Raw genomic sequence first — 18,964 nt, 5'->3', positions numbered from 1 at the left:
TAGAGTGGAATGAATCATGCCCTAAAAGTGTCAATTTCTCACTACTGATTTTTAAATGACTCAGTTAGCATGGTCAGACTTAGACAACCATAGTGTTTGCGCCAATAGTTATGTCAGAAGGATGAGGCCCAGCTCGGTTGCTCCATGGGAGCCTGGGTACTGCTTTCCTGTAGGGAGCTATATGTATATACCTCAACCTGAGCATGTTAATTTGGGAGATGAATCCCATCCCTACAATTAAAAGTGAACTGGATCTCAATCTTAGTGATTGTGTTTGCATAATAACGCTCTACATGCTTTCCTTCCTAATTCCTCACCTATTTTGCTTTAGCATTGTGAAAGGCAGAAAATAGTTGAGCCCAACAGTCTGGCTGGGAGCAAGAATGAAGGGTCCTTCCAGAATGCTCTGGTTCTCTTCCCCCACCGTGATGGACCAAAAGCCTCACCCTGAGACACAAGAAGCTGTGACATCCCTGCCTGAAGTCTTAGTTTGCATGTAGCCAGCATAGTAAAGCCTTGAGCTTTACTATGTTACTTTAAATAACAATTTACATAATGTTTTGAAATTAACCGGGCTTCCAAACAGTTTGCTTGAACAAATTTATTTAAATAACACAACCTCTCATTAGGTCTCTCCCACTTTACCTGACACATACCTTGCTAGCAAAAAAGAGCAGCTTAAATCCTATTCGGAGAGCAGTAACAGCGCCCAGACATAGCGCTGTCAGAAGGATGCTGATTTACATCGTGTGATCAGTAGGTCTGCTCTGACGGATTGCGTATTTTGTATCTTTATTAACTGCACATCATTTTCACATTCTGTTCCAGTCAGCTTGTGACAGATAACTGCTTTTTAAAATCAGATCTCGAGGAAAAGAAATGTCAATGTGGAAAAATAAATACATTACTCAAGCTTCTTGAAAGTATTGAACTAAATGACACATCGACTTAAATTGGTGAAATTATGGTGGGTAGCTTTAAATAGAAATGTTTTTGAAGTAGAAATATCACAAAGCATTAGACATTTTATACATTTGAGTTAAATTACTATTAGAAAAATTATTACTGTTACGTTTTCATTACATATTGAGCTGGATCTGTCTTCCTTTGAAGTCACCAGGAATATTAACATCAATTTAATTAACTCAAAGGAAGACTTAGCCCAGAAGGAGTTATTTTACCACAAATAAAGGAGAAAATGAAGTCTGAAGTCTTAGCTTTTCCAGCAAGGCACTGAACTCCGATCCACAGAGATACTTAGATACCTATCTTCCCCAAGACAGGAAATAGGTAAGTAAGTATATTTAAGAGCCCGGATCTCATTAGCTCTGATTCATATTGAATACAAAGAGTATTCACCATTTCCCAGGAGAGAGAGGTGAATAATAGGTACAGCAATGTGAGAAAGCAGCAATACAAAATCACATTTATAAAAAGGGTATCTCAACCATTGCAACTATGAGGGCTGGATTTGGTTTTCCAACGCTCAGTGTGAACTTAATGCTGCTCTTCAGTAGCTATGTGCTATTAACGTAACTGTTAATGAGCATATTGTCAGTGGATTGCATTCAGTCTTGCACCTTGTGTGGTACTTCTAACAGCCATCTCCTCCAAAGTGACATAGACATGGCCAGCAAAGGTGCCACCAGCTGGAACACCTTAGTTATAGCAAAGCTAATCAGAGGCACAGTTACTTTAATAGGATTATAGTCTAGCTCAGTATCAGCATAGAGACTGTGACTGCTCAGTGAACTGACTCAGATTAATAATAGATTACTCTTCTCGTTGCTTTCTTGAGTCTCAATGGAAAACTAAAGTGTTGCCAGGGCAGCTTTCAAATACCAGCCTTTATTTCATGCATTATATAGATCTATGCATGCCAAGGTGACACAGAAGTATTATTAAAACTTTTTAATTGTTTCCAGAAAAACAGATGAGCAGAATGAAAGGAACGTCCCCCTCCCCAGTTGTATCTGAAATGAGACTGTGTCAGACAAAATCTTTTTGTCTCTTTCATTCACCTTCTGTCTGCATCTGGAACTTGATTTAATCCAGGGTACGCTATTTAAATTCTGTCACCATGGTATAACTCCAGTTTTCTCCCTTTGTATATTTTGCAAGTCTTCCATTAGTAAGAAAATTGTTTTGCAGATAAACTCTGAAATGTCATCGTATCTCAAATTACTTTCCTTGTGTGTTGTGTTTATGGAGGTTCTAAATTATCCTCTTCACACATTATTCTCTCCCACTCAAAACCCCACAAAATGAACCATGGGAGGAAATTTTCCTGGAGATCCTCAAATGCTATCCCAGTGGAGCCTGAGGTTCAAACTCAATTGCTAGAGAATAAACCTTGTGGTGTGCCCAAACCCTGCAGCTTTCTAGGAACACGAAGCCTTAGCGATTTACCACAAGGTCACAGCAAACTCTTCAAAGATTCTGTGTCCCCATAAGTGTGGCTCCTGTTGGCTTCAGCTTGAATTCACCATATTTGCGTTACAAAGGTTCTCTGTAGGCAGAGATCTCTGAATCTCCTTTGCTGTAAATGAACAGTGTAACTCCTTATCTACTAAGTCCTTTTACTGATTGGCTTTCTAGGAAAGTTCTAGCACAGGATATAAAGATGTTCTATGGTAGGAAACAAGAGATGAGTTGCCTTAATGATGTCCAGGCAGCTTTTGGAGATCTCCAAGGAGGAGACCCACAATCTTCTGCATGAGTAGTCCATGATCTCAAGGTGTCGGTGTAGCCGGCAAAACGCACAGCATCCTTTGTGAAACCTCTCCTGAGCATTTCAGTCATGCTACTGCAGGCGTTCCTGCATCAAACCCACATTTTAGTTTGCTGGAATCCAGCTGCAACGTAGGTTCTTTTTTATGATATTTAAAGCACCATTCAGAATGTAGATGAGGTGGCTGTGCTAAAGAATAGCTTTATCAGCCTCAGTAAAATACATCCAGAAGACAGCAAAGCAGCTAAATGGCCTTATTTTAAAGCAAAACAAAAATGTCTTATTCAGGCTCTGCAAATTCGTGGAGCTGCTGGGATTATATTTTAATGTAATCTACTCATTCATAACTACCATGGGTAAAAAGCTACTGCTATCCAGGAAAGAATAATCCTGCAGCCACTTTGGGGAAGTGAATAGTCAGAACTGCAAGTGAGACAGGGATGGCAGTTTGGCATCTGAAGCATGGCCTGGGCATCTGTGTCAACAACTGGTAAGGTAATAGCAATGGAAAATATGCTTTCACTATGAGCACAGACAGGGACCAAAAATTTAGAAGTCTTGCATAACAAGTGATCTTCTAACCTGCATATTTAGCTTTTTTACCCTTAAAAAAATAATAATTTTTACCTATTCCAGTCATCACTGCTGGCTTGTCCTCAATGAAGATAAAATATTCTTATTTAGATTGAAATGTTCAAGAAATAATCTACAAAATGAAATGGCTGTAAATGAGAACACAGCATGATTACTGTATGTAAATCTGGGAGGTCCCTAGTGGTGAGTACCACCTTTGGTAAAAAACACCTCAAGAAAGGACATTAAAACAATTATTCCAGCTGTGATCCAATGAGGAATCTCCTTTTGACAGGTAGTATTAGAAACATACATGAAATGTATATAAAAAGTATTATATGAAGTATTTGTGGGCAATATTGGCAGTTGATGGATGGTTGAATTAGATGATCTTAGAGGTCTTTACCAGCCTTAATGATGCTATGATTCTATGATTCTAGAGTTCAGCCAAAGATACAGAATGCATATAGTTGTCTTAAACCTTTAGCTGTAGTTATTACATCAATCAGCTGAAAACCTTCTTTGCCCAGGTATAAGTTATTCACATTAGTCAGAAATTAGTGTTTCTCTGCAGCTGCAAAATCTGACCCAGTAAAATGAACATTAATCAGATGGCTGCTTTGAGAATACTTGTCGTCTTCATTTTTTCTTTTATTTCACCTTCCTTCATCTTCCTATAATTACTAGCAGAACAGAATATAATTTCTCTTTTCTACCTTCATTTCATAGCCACTGGGTTCTTATATCTCTGAAACATAGTGTCCATTGGAGATTGCAATCTGCTTTGTGCAGTTCTCGGATATATTAAATCTTCTTTTACCCTTCAAAGGCTGATTGAAAGAAGTGTTAGGTCATTATTTCAGGCTGTAGTTTAATGCTTAGGTTTAACAGTATATGATCTCTCTCCACTATTCACCAAAGACCTTCATCCACTGAAGGTCAAGGTATTAGAATGCTATTTTTAAAGACACACCCAGCAGTAAAGAGTTAAAAATAGACTCCTACAAAAACGTCCAGTAATTGGTTAAACCTTGTTAGGCATCACATGAAGATGATAACTCCTCCCAGGAAAAGACATAGCAAAAGCAGCTTTGATGTGGATTTATACTTAGAAGAGCAGCTGCAGGCTTACTGGGAAGGAGTTCACGAGACAGGCTCTTCGACAACTATCAGAAACAAAACAGCTTCATTCTGCAAAGAAAGGGAAGGAAATAAAAGACATTTGTTTTCCTCATCATGATCTGCAAATGAATTCTGTGGATTCTCATCTTTGGAACAATCACCAATAGACAGAGAGCTTAAAAATATGGAGCTGGGAAAGGCAAAACTGTTGAGAACTGGCCTCAATGCTTTATACCAAGCCATCCATCCCGTGCACGGAATTGCCTGGACAGATGGGAAGCAAGTGATACTGACTGCTTTATACTATCATCATGGAGAACTGAAGTTTGGAGACTCAAGTGTTGTCGGTCAATTTGAACATGTGCATGGGCTTTACTGGGGCCCGTGTTGCTCTACAGAGACCCCAGCTCTGCTCGCTGTTCAGCATAAAAAACATGTTAGTGTTTGGCGGCTGGGCTACAGCACTGCTGAGAAGAACAAGCCCTTGATTTCTCAGACTTGTGAAATCGGTGAGCCGTTCCCATTGCTTTCCCAGGGCTGTGTATGGCATCCAAAGAAGGAGGTCTTGGCTGTCCTTACAAAAAGAGATGCTTCAGTCTTGCACACTGTTCGTACGGACAATACCAGAGTTAAGGCAGATATCAAAAGCAGTGGGCTTATTCATTGTGCTTGCTGGACTAAGGATGGTAATCGCTTGGTAGTTGCTATAGGCAGTTCCCTGCATTCCTATATATGGGATGATGCTCAAAAAACCCTAAATGCCTGCTCCTTTTGCCCAGTCTTTGATGTGGGAGGCTATATCTGTGCTATAGAAGCCACACTGGATTTCCAAATTGCTGTAGCTACTGAGCTTCCTTTAGATAATATCTGTGGTTTGAACGCAGGCATTACATTTGATATGCCATCTGGTGCTGAAACTGGTTCTTTAACCTCGCAGTCTACTACAGCACTTGGTGATGAGGAATACTCCATGGACCTGCGAAGGAAGTCCACAGATTCAGATAGATCAGGCACTGTTGATTCTGTAGCTTCTTCTTCATCAGGTCCTTTGGATTTAACCCACATCCTCACAAACCACCGTCGGTCTGATCCCAGTCCTCTCATTACTCTGAAACGCAAAGACTCTGCAGCAACAAATGGTCAAGATTCTTCTTACCTGATCTTGGTGACTTTTGAAAGGAAGGTAACCACCACCAGAAAAGTCAACATCCCAGGTATCCTGGTTCCTGATATAATGGCTTTTGACCTCAGAGCTCAGATTGTGGCAGTAGCCTCTAATACTTCTAACATTGTTTTGGTGTATTCAGTAACCTCTTCCTGCATGCCCCATATTCAACAAATTCAGCTGGAAAAAAATGAAAGACCAAAGGGCTTATGCTTTTTGACAGATAAACTCCTACTGATATTAATCGGGAAGCAAAAGTTCCCTGAGCCGAGTCTTATTCCGTCTTCAAGTTCAGACAGGTATGTAATGCGCTTGATGATCAAAGAATTGATGCTGGAAGAAGATGCTTCAACACTGCCAGACACTAAGCAGCATATGCTTTATAACTTTGTATCGTCTGTGAACATACCTGGAAAAAGAAAGTTCTTTGAAAACCTTGCCACAGAAGACCAACATCAAAGCAGAGATCTATTAATACCACGAAGCACAGTTATTCAATCTCCCAGTGGCAGGAGAAGACTCATCGAAGAAGTGAAGAGCCCTAGTTATGAGCAGAGCTCTTCATCAAGTGTTAGTGACTTGGATGAGAAAAAGCTCCCAGGTGACCCCTCCGTTGCCTTGGAAACTTTGGATGCTGAACCTATCAATCGTTCAATGGCTCTTCTTGGTTTTGGAACAGCTACCAGGCTTTCCAGCAGACCAGCTTCTCCTAAAGTGCAGTTCAATGTAATTGAAGAAACATCAAATGCTCCTAAAAACAACAATTTGCCAAATGAAAGAGGAATGAGTCACATATCTAGAAATTTAGAGAGACTTTGTGGCAGTTTCAATGACTTACAACTGAGTCTATCTGAAATAACAGACTTTGCTAAAAATGGGAGAAGGGTATCTTTAGCCTATCCCAGTTCACAAGAACCACCGGTCATTCATATCACTTTCCAGGTAAATTTTTCATCAACTTAAAAATACTGTGATGGGGCACTGATGTTGTAAACTATCTTTTATTTGTATCGCTTTTAAACAAAAGGATGCAGTTTGATTCTTGTTGACTCATGAGAAATGTAAACTGAGTTTGGCATCAAGTTTAGTTTAAAATGGTATTATTTATTACTGAAACAATAACTAAGGATGATGTGGGTAATTTAGAGGATATTTCACACAGAAGGTCCATATCTTCTTTGCACAACTTCTAAGCAAAACAGTTTTGCATGGTAGCTGATTTGGGGTGCATCTATCAAATAAGAGAACAGAGTCATGCAGTTAATGATGTACAAAGAAGATTTATATGTTAGCTTAATGTAGAGATGAGCCTACGAGTAGCCATAATTAGACATACCCACTAGAAACCCAGTCAATTCAAACCTGAGCTCAAATCCAAAGTCTGAAGGTAGCTAGACTCATGAAGGCTGAAACAAAGCACTGAATCTCAATTTATGGAAAATTCAGATGCGGATGATACAAAGTTGGCTTATTTCTACTGTAATGTCTCACTGCTGATCTTTACACAGCTGGACATAGTCAATTTGCAAGTATTATCACTTAAGATTTTCAGAAAGAAATCTGTCAGTATGTGATTATCATTTCATTAAATAAAGATATGAATGTCAAATCACCATGTTCCTTCCCCACCCTTGTTTTGGCAAAATTCCTACTGGCTTCGATAAGAATTTCAACTTGGGAATATAGGCTGTGCAATTATTTCTTGCTATAATTCTCAGTATTGTTAGCAGTAATACTGATATTATACTGATAATAGTTCTGGTCATGCTGATACTAGAGGTGTTGCTGCTAAAACTGAGGTTCCTTTCAGGATGTTGATGCCAATTGCAAATGGATTTTTATCTATTACAAGATAAGCAGAATTATGTCAAGTAATACATTTATTTTGTAGCGATGATGCCGAAGTACCTGTTTCTTAAACAGTTTTGACTCACAGCTATATAGCCTCCTGTTGCTTGGAAGGGTAATACAGACATCTAAACATCCCTCCTTAAACACTCATCAAGGGAATTGTGACTCCATGCAAACATATTCATTAGTTCTTAGCAATTGTTTACTTGGCATTTTAGCAGATTCTAGTGTGCTAAGTAGACTGGATAAAAGCAAAGCTTTCGATCTGAATTAGTAACATAACTTTGATATACTCCATGAATTCTGGTGAAAAAAGCAGGATGCCTTTTGAAGGTAATTTAGGATGTTATTTGTCAAGAAGCATGCTCTTCTGTTCTCCAGCACGTTCAAATTAATTATGTTTTCTTAATATAAATCAGCTTATTTATTTTACAAGCAGTTCTATCTCTTGGATTCGATTGGATTAGCCTTTCCAAAGAGAAGTTCTGATTGTCACACCTAACATTAATCTAAGATCTGAATTCACTGTGCACGTGTTGACTTACACATGCAGTAAGAAATAATTTTCCAGTTTTTCCCTTTGGGAATAAGACAAAGATAATATAACCAGTGTGTCTAAGATACTGCCAGACTAACTACATGTAGAAAAGCAGTCTCTTATTTACCTAAGCAGGTTAATTTTCCATTGAGCCAGAAGAAAGTTCCTGTAGAACTACATTATAATGACTCAGAAAAAGTGCCACTTCATGGCTTTCCAAAACACATAGCTTTTCTGCTTGAGCCTCACTTTTAATGCCTTGCATAGCTCAGCTCCTCTTCTGAAATCTAACAGGATCACAAAGTGATGCCAAAAGATAATGATACATAGACTGATGGCAAAAAGGTCTTCAGACAGAGAAGGAAATATTTGCTTCGTAGGCAGCTAATAATTTTCTCAGAAAATAGTTGTTTTGATTAGTTTGGATTCAGACATCTGAACCTTGATTCTCCTCCAGGAGTTGATTAGCGCTCTGGGAGCTCAGAGAGCAGCTGGGCTGTGGGTTCCAGCCAGGCGCTGTTCACAGTGCAGAGAGTCAGGAAATAGCTTTATTGCCTTATGATATAAATATCAGCCAGTGGAAAACATTCTAAACTTCAGGAACACTGCAGTCCAGTCAATAATATGGCCATTATCCGTCAACTTTTTGTGCCAAGTCCGTGTCTTCTTAAGTGTTTGTATAATCCCCAGCACAGCAGAGGCCAAATCTTGATTGACAAATCTTTTGTGCTATAAAGTATAATGACTGGTACTACATAACCACATTTACACATTACAAATGTAAAAGTTTAAAATATTATAGAAAAAAAAGCAGCAATAATTAACAGTCAGTTATGAACACTGCTGTGCAGAAGTGCTATTGACATACACAAAGATTGCAGTTCTGCTTAGAAAACTGTAGCATAAACCAGAATGTATGTTACTTAATAATTCATAGTGTCTGCTTACTAAATAGTCTTCAAAACCTTTGTTTATCCTGTTAGTGCTAGCCTGCCCATAACTTCTCTGAAGTCATGTCCGTGCAGTACTACCAGAATTTATATGCTTTGTAGCCCACGGCCATAAAAGAAAAACATGATCACTCACACTTTGGAAATGTCACTGCACTATCACTTGTGTAATAGCATTCAGCCACCAGAGGTGATTTGATCATTCAACCCTGAAAAGCAAATATTATTGCTCTTTCATCACATACAGACTTGTGATTCAGTCTAGTGTGGGAGGGCAGACAGACAGATGCAATAAGAAGATATTATTTAACAAGAAAAAAAAAAGAGAATTTATTTCTGTTTCATTTTGCAAAAAAAAAAAAAAAGATACTTTTCTTTTCCATTTTCTCATCCATCTCCCAGAAAAGAAACAGCTGCAGAGTATTTAAACTAGCCTCATTCAAAAGCTAATTACAGTGGAAATAAAGCCAATATGGATTTGAAAATAATGGCGTTTAGGCAAACCTCTCCAGAAGGAATAAGGTTCTTCTTAATCTGAGGAGTATCGTAAAACTCCTACATTTTGCTCACAAGCAGTATTATGTCAAAAATCTGTATCACTGAAAGCCTATATTTCGTGATTAAATAGGAAATAAATTTCTTTTCAGCAGTTAGTCACCAGGATTTCCCTTTCTTAACCTTGACCAATAATTGTATACAAATCAATTTGTCCTTTTATTATATCTTTCTACAGTTTGCTATAGGAAATCTCATGGGCAAGGTCAGCTATAAAATAAACGATTTTTACGCAGAACAGGAGTGGTCCAAACACATCACACTAATTTTTTTTTTGTTACAATATATGAAGTAGAGATAAAGGAGGAGGACTGTATAAGGGTGACAGTGAAGTGAGCAAAGACATAAGGAGAAACCGGACTTCAATGATTGGTTTTAAGAAGACCATGAACCCTATGAAAAACCAAGGGGCAATTTTGACTTGAGTTGAGCAATAGAAAGAAAGTCATGAAAATGATGGAAGAGGAAGGTGTTCTGTCTGCTCCCCAGAGTAAGAACTAGTCATCTGGAAGTTTAGAAGGGAGAGATTTAGGATGACCATAAAAGACCTGCAGTAGTCAAGACGAGGTGTGATTAATGCACGGACAACATTTTGAGCAAAGGTTGAAGAATCTGTTAAGAACAAATTCTGACGACATTGTTGTGAAAGTGATCAACAGCAGACAAGCAGGGTCTGTACAGGAGATGTAACACCTTTTATTAGGCCAGATCATTTGGTTGTCAGATACACAGACACAAAAGATAAAGGAATAGGAAATGTCAAAAATGAAGCCAAGTTTCTGTACTGTGCAAAGAAAGTAAAGATTCAAGTTTTTTCTTTTTTAAAAACACAGTACTTGAAGATCATGGAAGCACAGGCATGAGGGCATAAGGTGTATCTTAGATAAGAAGACACCTGAAACACTGATTGCAGAACTATCAACAGGGAGCCAAGAGCAGAGAAGTCCTAGCATTGTATCAAGTGCTGAAGTCCTTCTGTGTGCTATAAATGCAAATTGCACTGGGATTAAAGCACCCCTGAGCACCTGAAATCTCTTCTAACTTAAACATATGACAGGCTTATACTTCTCTCCCAGGTTAATTAGGGTTGCATTTGGAATGTCCCAGATCAGGGCTTGTGGGGATACTGAGAACTCCACCAAAATAAAATCAGGATCCACCAAAAGTGGGACTCATGACAGGAAAGGGAAGCAGTCCAGGCTGTCAAACTTTATGGGTGGCACCTGTAGCAATGCTGCACAAAGCTTCCAGACAGGCAGTACTTTGAATATCAGAAATCACAGTTCTCATTCCTCTTCAGCGCTCTTCCTCAGCCATTCAGTTACCTTTCATGTCTTCTTGGTCAGATTCCTCATGTCTCTATGATTTGACAGTTGTCTTGCATCCCACACAATGAGTGTGGGGGCAAAGCAAGAGTGAGCTGACTAATAGGTACTAAGGCATCACAGTTGAAACGTCAGTGAAACACAACCCAAAGAGCTGAAATCAAGGGTGTAAGGAAAACAGAACAGAGCTCTAGGCAACTACAGCCCTTCTTCATCTAACAGTACATAGATAGGACTGACTAACCTGATACTTTTCCTTTATAAAAGAACATATTATTAGCACAAAGTATATAAAGAATATTTAAAATATCTGTGGTTCAACACAGCACTCAAAATTGTGCCATAGGGAAAATTATTGGTTCGACAGCAGAGAATTGGGATTAATAGAAGAAATGTAAGATAACCATCTTACATTTCTAACATCTTACAACGCCCCTGCTTTAGCAGGGTGGGCTGGACTCGATGATCTCTCGAAGTCTCTCCCAGCCCCTGTGATTCTGTGATTCTACGGTTAACAATTGGCTGGAAAGAGGATAGTAAATGATTACAGTAATATAAAAGAAAATGGAAGAAATTTACTTGTGGATTTTCCCATGATCGATCTTCAGGCTAATCTAAAAGTTTCATTGGTAACCTGCTGAGATATGCTATTAAAATGGCATAACGTTGGTAGTATTTTCAACAGAGGATCAAGATATCACACCTGTTATTTGATGACCTTTACATCCAGAATAATAAAAATGGGTTAAAACAAACTAGTTTGAAGTGCATAGTAGAAATTCCAGTATTAAGAGCAAACATTTCTGCCGTAAACTGGATACTCACTGGCTGGAAACAGCTGAGAAAGACAAAGGCGTGCACGTGTTAAGTGAATACAAGACAAGTATGAATCAGGAAGGAGATAAGTTTATGAAAAGAATAAAGGCAGTTTTTGGATACATTGGAGAGGTATGTACAGAAATAAATGTAGTGTGAGGCCTCATGTGGAGAGCGGTTTACATTTCTAGACATCTATGTGCAAGAAAAACACATTCAAACTGCATGCAATTACTAACCTAGTGTTAGTACAAAACATTTTTGGTTGGTAGTGTATCATGAAGTACATCACAGTTTCATCAGTCATTGAATTTAAGTTCATGAAAATGATCTTAGCATCCAGGTAATTGTAGGCTGTGAGTTAGAAAATAAAAGATAAATAGAGAGAAGGCTCCGGAGGCAGAACTAGCTGGCTGCTCAGTGGGATACAAAAAAAGTTATAAAAGAAGGTTATTTATTGTGTAGTCATATAGTGTACAGCACATAATCCAGGAACCTTTTCTTTTTTTTGCCTTAGTAAATTATTTTCTTCCCATATATATTTCTATTCTAAAACATGAGTTTTGAAAGACAGATTGGCAACACTGTGACTGGCTGGCTGCAGCCCAGAAGATCCTTTGTAGGCCATAAAAAATGATCAAGGGGCAGGCTGACACAGATGAAGGAAAACAATTGTTGAATTGATGGTTTGTTTCTGTTGGATTTTTGTTGAGGGAGGGTTGGACCTGAGAGACTACAGGAATTTGGCTATAGAAACTTTATCTGAAAGTATCCACTCAAGTATGTGGAAATATATTTGTTTATTCTGTGGTTAATGTGTGCTTAGTACACCAATAAACTTTAATTTAGAATGAAATAGCCAACTGTAAGTGCTTTTAATATGAAATTTGCAAGTCCTCTGACTTCTACTGGAAATTAATAGCAGCATTGCAAAACAGATACATATTTTAGAAAGTGGACAATTAAATTTAGATTTGACTAGAAAATTGCTGTTGGGTTAAGGCATGAAAATGACAAGTACTAAAGTGAGATTTCATTTGTGCTTCTAACTTTGTCACAAATTACCTGCATGACCTTGAGTAAATCTCTTAATCTTCTGGTGTAATGGTTTGATCATCTATAAAAAGAGAATAAAAGCAGCTACCCCGCTCTCAAGAAAACACACGTGTGTGAACATATTCCTCAAAGAGAAATGTTATCATCACTTAAACTGAACATTAAACAAAAGAAACTAACAAACAGAAGAAAGAGAAAAATTCTTGAGCTGAGAGGATTTGTCAGCAGACAAAAATAAAATGTAAATGTGACTGAGTTTAACATTATGAGCAGAAGTATACGACAAAGACAGAAGAGCCAATATGAAGGCCCAAAAGTGATGAAAGACAAGCACCTCTGAAGTGTAAGCTTTGTTGTCTGTACTTGAAAAACTGTAAAACCATAGGTTAGGATAAAAAGGAGATAGCATGTGGTTTCGTATATGCAAAAACGTCTTCCAGTTCTAAAGGCCATTGAAATAACCTGCATGGTTAAGTAGAAATCATACTAGAACAAAGTCATCCGTATCCACTTAACTGCTTTCAGGTTAACGGAGGCACAGCTAGGTCATTTTCTGATTATTTTTGAGCTGATGCATATCTAATGAAAAAAACCAATTGGGTACCTGTCTCAACTGAAGTCCACCTCTTTTTATAATTCATTATCTGAGGTACAAGTCTGAATAAACTCTGGTATTTCAACCTGAGATCAGGAAAATGGAGTAGTAGTTAGATGTACTGATCCACTATATACAGCAATGAAAAGCTTTGGACCAGTGAAATACCTGTACAGGCAAATAACATCTTTGGAATGTAAATGCAATGCACGTGCTCATGCTGAAAATTCAGCCCACTGAGATTTAATTGTATTTAGGTTTGATATAATATAATGCTACATAATTTGAAGAGACCTAAAAATGACAAAGAAGATCTGTTATATTGGTGGAAAGTGTGGAAAGATCCAAATGAAATGTGCAGAACAAAAGTATAGCAAGATTATTTAGAAGCAAATGGCTGACTCAAATATTTTTATAATGGCATTAAGTCACTGGAAAAGTTCTAATGTTAAGACTGACTTTCAAAAGATAGCAGGAAATTGTAAATGCAAATATATATTCATTCCATACTAATATTAACTCAGCTATTCTGTGGTCCTTGCACTTTGTAGTAATCCAAATGACAGAACACAATGGTGTCAGTTCTCCAGACCAGATAAACATCACAAATGCCACCTCAACTATGCCACTTTTGTATTTAAAGTGTATTTTTTAGTGAATGTTAGAGCAACTTCCAGAGCAGTAAATTCATATATTCTCTATCAAAAAAAGCCATATAGCTTCCAAGCTACCTTGTTGTGACAACTTTTCAAAGAGACTGTCTCTATGAAATTCTATCTGTGCCAGAAATGGGGGATTTTACTGGGGAGGAATAGCTGAACGATGACTATCAAAAACACCCACTCATACCACTGATATTGAGCAAAGCACTCGCTTTGGCAGTGTAAGATTTAAGCAGCTTTCTTCTAGTTACAATATATTCCCTTCCACTGAATTGACCCTTGAGGCAGAAGGGCCCAATGGACAAAGTACGCATGGCCTAATACATTACATATCACAGACTATGCAGTTTTGAGCTGCATAAGCACAAAAAGCAAAAACCAAAGAGGCAAATGCCTCTTTACATGGGACTATGAGATTGTGCCATCAATAAATTGTGACAGAGAAAGAAAAGGCAAAATTATCAAAGAACTGAAAGGACTAGGAGTAGAGGAATGGTTAAAAGAACTCAGGTAAAATATCTCAGCCTTTAACAAGCTCTTTTCTTTTACATATATGAATTTGAAGAAAAATTTTTCAAATGGAGCACTTACTGAAGAAACAAAAGATGTTCTCCTCTGTGATGGCAAGATCCATTTGAATTTAGTCCAGCAGCTGTTTGACCTGACCATTATTGAAATGAAACATGGTATGTTCTTTTTATTTCTAGTATCTGGTTTCAAGTGAGATTTTTAGTGTAAATGAGGCATTTGTGGCAATTATCCCGTACTGTAGCAAATGGAGATAGCTAAATTCACTTAAATGCTAAGTAATTGCAGAACTACCTATTACCAGAGTGATATGTTGGATGCCGCTGCAGAGGAAGGCTGAGAAAATAATCAGTCCACCGTGTTATCTAGAAATATAAATTCTTCCTTATGAGACCTTCTGGCATTTTGCCTTTTTCTGTCTTCACAACATGTCCCACACCTGACAATAAGGAGTGGGCTGGAGGAAAATTCTTTCTCAGAACATGACATACACGTATCATGTAGCATTTGGGATTATTTTAATCTAAGACAAACAACAAAGCTCAGTGTTCTAATTTTCCCATTTACCACCACCACTGATTAATTTATAAATGCAGAAGCCACTAGGGAAAACTAGCCCCAGACTAGTTACTGAGTTACCTTGTCCCTGTCCGTTCATGCATGCTACTTTCTCAGCAATATACAGATTTTTTTCTTAGCCATTTCTCTATGATACTTCTAATGGCTTTTCTCATCTCAGCCTAGACAGATCACGGTCTTGAGGTACAAACTATTGGCTGTAATGATGATCTGCTTGCATTGTTTCCACACGGAGAGATCCACAAATAACTCACTGTCTTGGCCCTTGGCCCCTGACAGGCTGAGACACATTGGCTTAATCAGCACACGTCGTCTCATGAGAACTGAATTCGACTCTTGGTGAAAGCAAAATGAAAAGGACAGTAATAATACATTGTAATTTTACAAGTGATGACGGTTATCAGTAATGACTGGTATGTAATAGACTAATTGATAAGAAGGCTACATGTATACTACAGATGAGGGAAGTGCCTTTATCCTAGACACGCTGGGATATTTCAGTTTTTCCCTGGCTTTCCGAGAGTTGTTGCAGAATATGAGAATATGCAGCTTCTGCATTTTTGTCAGCAATCTCTCTTGACTGTGCAGTGCAGTGAAGGCCTATTTAAAAAACCCTCACTTGCTGCAGGGGCCTGAACTACTTCCCAGCAGGCTTCTGTGATAATGCACTGTAGATAATGCTCTCCTTTGCAGGGCAAGGAGAATGTAATTTTGGCTTATACTTCCACTTCTTGATTTTGGAAGGAAATACCCATAATGAAAACAGGTGTTCGTGGCCCATTATTCAGTATGAAAATGATAAATGATGGGATGGAGAACATCTATTTTCAGCTCTATGGGATGGATGAATATTAAGTTAGTACAACTCCACTCTACAATTTCCTGAATTAGACTTCAGAACCTTCCTAACATGCCCCTCTGCCTGTTCAGTGCGCTGCTTGGCATTTCAGAAATCAAATCTGTTGACAGCAAAAAGAAAGACCGAATCAAGAATCACTCTGAAACTCACCATAATCCTGCAGAATGACCAGGCTCTGGGTAGAGGTAGTTACATATCTCTTCATTCACTTACGACCAGTAGAGGTTTGAATTCCTGAATTTTTCCTTCGCCACTAGGCTTGAATATTAAATTTGGTGCTTAAAGATGTCACTCTCATCCTTTAGCATTTTACAGTTAAAAGGGATGTAATGAAGAGTGTGCTTATACTGCAGTGACAGTCTCGCATTTTTTTACTATGAATATACACTTAAACTTGAATATATTGAAAAAAAGAAGCTGATAACTGCAGACCGAATTCATACCAACAGCAAAGCTTTTAAGATCATAAGAGTTATAAGAACAACGAACTTGGCCTCATCGTGTGTACGTTAAGTCCAGGAACTGTAATACCATTACCTGTGCTAAATATAACCTGCCATATACAGCCCTGGTATTAGCACACAGAAGTCACTATTTTCTGAAAGTTTTCATGGTAATAACTCTGCATAACAAAAGGGAAATATATTTAACACAAGTTTTTCCCACCTTCAATATATATATTATGTGGGTTATGCTTCAAGGCAAGTGCTACCAATTACACAGAGAAGTTCAAATGCTTCAATAGGTAAAAATAAAAAGTCCTAGGAATATGATAAAAAGGAGTGCTTTATCAATTTGACCACCAATGTAACTACCAATTTGGACAGCAGAATTTCCACTTCTAGGCCCATTGTTTTCAGAATCTGAAGACTATCCTGAATTAGAAAGAAAGTATTAAGAGTAGAAGATTAAAGATTGGTGGTTTGGAATGACAATCTTCTTATGATGTAACAGGTGACATGACAACGTGGAATAGTCAGCAGCCTGGAAAGGTGCTCTGTTAATGGTATGAGGAAGAGAGATTTGCTTCGTCCAGTAACATGGTTTGTTACGAATAACAAAAACTAAGCCTGTGTCCCCTACATTTTCTTTTTCCACCTTCTTTTTAAAAACAGTTTTATGTCCCCAAATTAAAAATGTGAACAACAAAATGTAACAAGGCTTTCTTTACCTCAAATCCCAGCTAACGTCAGCACCCAGCGATGACAGGACCATACTCACTAAGAACAGTGTGTGACACGAGGGCTCCCGCAATGCTTACCAGCTGCTACAGTTTGTTTTCATTTTTTTCCTGTCCACAAAATGTCAAACTGAACAAAGACAGAGAATTCTCTATTTTCTGTAACAGCTGCAATGTCCAGTCCAACAGGAAACAGATGAATCACTAGAAAAAAAAATAGTACATATAGCTTCATTTTCAAACTTACTTTCAAAGGAAGGTAAAATCAGAGGGTAGGGGGTTAAGTTTAATTTCTGTTTCTCTGCAACATAGAAAGTAAACCTGAATGATTTTGAGGTCTTTTTCGTATAATCTTGTCTCTCTCTCTCTCTCTTTTTTTTTTAGAAAAAAAAACATTAAAAATGTAATTTGAATTTTGTTCAATCTCTTCTCTATGAAAATTTGTGATTAATAATTGAAGGACAATAAATTTTATTGTAACAACTTTTGTAAATCATGGTATCTACTGTAAATCATTGAGATGTAACTTCCTTCCATTTGCTATATGAATTTGTAAGCATACTGCACAACGTTGGCTTAGTGAAGGAGATGAAAACCCCTATTTCCCTCTAGAATAAATACACTACAACCATTTTCTTTACCGTCTCCTAGAGAGAGTCCAGTGGAGGGCAACAAAGATGATAGAGGGCCTGGAGCATCTCTTATACAAGGAAAGGCTGAGAGCCCTGGGTCTGAAGAGAAGATCGAGAAGGGATCTGATCAATGTTCATAAATATCTAAAGTGTGGGAGGCAACTGGATGAGGTCAGGCGCTTTTCAGTGGTGTGTAATGATAAGAACAATGGCTAAAAACTTCCAGCCCCGGCAATTCTGTGATTCTGTGCTGCATTGTTTGGGTACAGCAGATGAGCAAATGGGATAAGCAGAGGGAGATGTCACTGGATCAAAGTTGGCATGGAAAGGCTGGCTGAGTTTTCAGAAAATTGAGATACTTATTGTTTATCAGAAATGGCAAAGATATGTGTGTTTTTTTCAGCTGAAGCTCAATAAGAGACAAAATGCCCCCAAACTTTCAAGAGCTTTCATTTCGCCTCCCTTTGCATTTACACAAAGGTGTGTTCAGCATGGCCTGCCAGGCCTTAATGCCATTAGTGTAATCAGGCTTAGCGTAAAAGGAAGCCCGCCCTGCTCACGTGCCAGCTGACTTTTTAAAAACATCTTTGTACAATTTATATAACCAGAGCAGTACACTCATTTTCTTTTTTGCTTAATTTTTGTAGGCTCTTCTTGGATCGTGCTCACTGCAGACAAGGACGGCTTTGTGCCATTAATATTCAAAGCAAGACAGGAGGTAATCATAAGGGATGGAACTGACGGTTCAGAAGTCTGCGGAGGTCACTCCTACAAAAAGGGCAGTTTAATGCAGCCACCAAGCAGAGTGACATAAGTGCTCACCAAAGAACACTAATGATCCTTTTCTTTTTCTAAAGCAATACAGAGATGTTCTGTGGTATCAGACACTGAATGACTAGAAAGTTGTCTTCACTACTTTCAATATATTTTGACTAAAATCTGTGGCACGGTCACACAATAGCTAAGTCCTAGGGTTGACTGGACCCTTATGATTTCTTTGGAAAGATCAGATCTAGACTGGAGTTTACCAGCGCTGTTGTTATTAATGACTGCCAGTGGACTGGAGCAGTGCCAAGCCTCTAATTGTGGTCAGGATGTTCTGGGAGAAACAACAGTATGGTAAAAATCATGCAGCAAAAAGCAGTCTGCCCAAGACAGGAGTACAGCCTACACAAAAGCTGGAGAAAGTGCAACTAAAGAGCATTTATATTAAGGAAAACTGCAAAAAAGAAAAAAGGGAAAGCACT

The 18,964-nt window shown here is 38.2% G+C and overlaps 2 protein-coding genes across 4 annotated transcripts in view; one reads left to right on the top strand and one right to left on the bottom strand.

The window, feature by feature from the left end:
- FKBP1B (FK506 binding protein 1B) overlaps positions 1-17,837 on the bottom strand; it is a 67,614-nt gene extending 49,777 nt beyond the window's left edge. Inside the window, exons 1-2 of the mRNA XM_021392154.1 lie at positions 17,727-17,837; positions 17,167-17,289 (exon numbers count right to left, since the gene is read on the bottom strand). The gene's annotated coding sequence lies outside the window, so the exon portion shown is untranslated. The remainder of the gene's footprint in view (positions 1-17,166; positions 17,290-17,726) is intronic.
- On the top strand, positions 145-18,605 carry LOC110396504 (WD repeat and coiled-coil-containing protein-like). Of its 3 annotated transcripts, XM_021392151.1 has the most exons (3): positions 145-6,533; positions 14,505-14,625; positions 18,365-18,605. In XM_021392151.1, the coding sequence occupies exons 1-3, from the start codon at positions 4,611-4,613 to the stop codon at positions 18,529-18,531; spliced, it is 2,211 nt and encodes a 736-aa protein (XP_021247826.1). In that variant the 5' UTR covers positions 145-4,610; the 3' UTR covers positions 18,532-18,605. The 3 variants fall into 3 exon arrangements, 1 of the variants encoding a protein (XP_021247826.1); XR_002437010.1 differs by lacking the exons at positions 145-6,533; positions 14,505-14,625 and adding an exon at positions 15,613-16,948 and having other exon boundaries at positions 18,365-18,452; XR_002437011.1 differs by lacking the exons at positions 145-6,533; positions 14,505-14,625 and adding an exon at positions 15,613-16,911 and having other exon boundaries at positions 18,365-18,450.

This window comes from Numida meleagris, chromosome 3 (assembly GCF_002078875.1).
Source record: "Numida meleagris isolate 19003 breed g44 Domestic line chromosome 3, NumMel1.0, whole genome shotgun sequence".
In the NCBI taxonomy this organism is placed as follows: domain Eukaryota; kingdom Metazoa; phylum Chordata; class Aves; order Galliformes; family Numididae; genus Numida; species Numida meleagris.
Note: the sequence above shows the minus strand (reverse complement) of the source record. Positions and strands in the feature narration are given on the sequence as shown.

Bases quoted from the DNA above. Each gene is read 5' to 3' on its own strand.
- LOC110396504 (XM_021392151.1), top strand. From the start codon at position 4,611: ATGGAGCTGGGAAAGGCAAAACTGTTGAGAACTGGCCTCAATGCTTTA. The intron at 6,534-14,504 runs GTAAATTTTTCA...ATGAATTTGAAG, and splicing joins TCATTCATATCACTTTCCAG to AAAAATTTTTCAAATGGAGC. The intron at 14,626-18,364 runs GTATGTTCTTTT...TAATTTTTGTAG, and splicing joins CATTATTGAAATGAAACATG to GCTCTTCTTGGATCGTGCTC.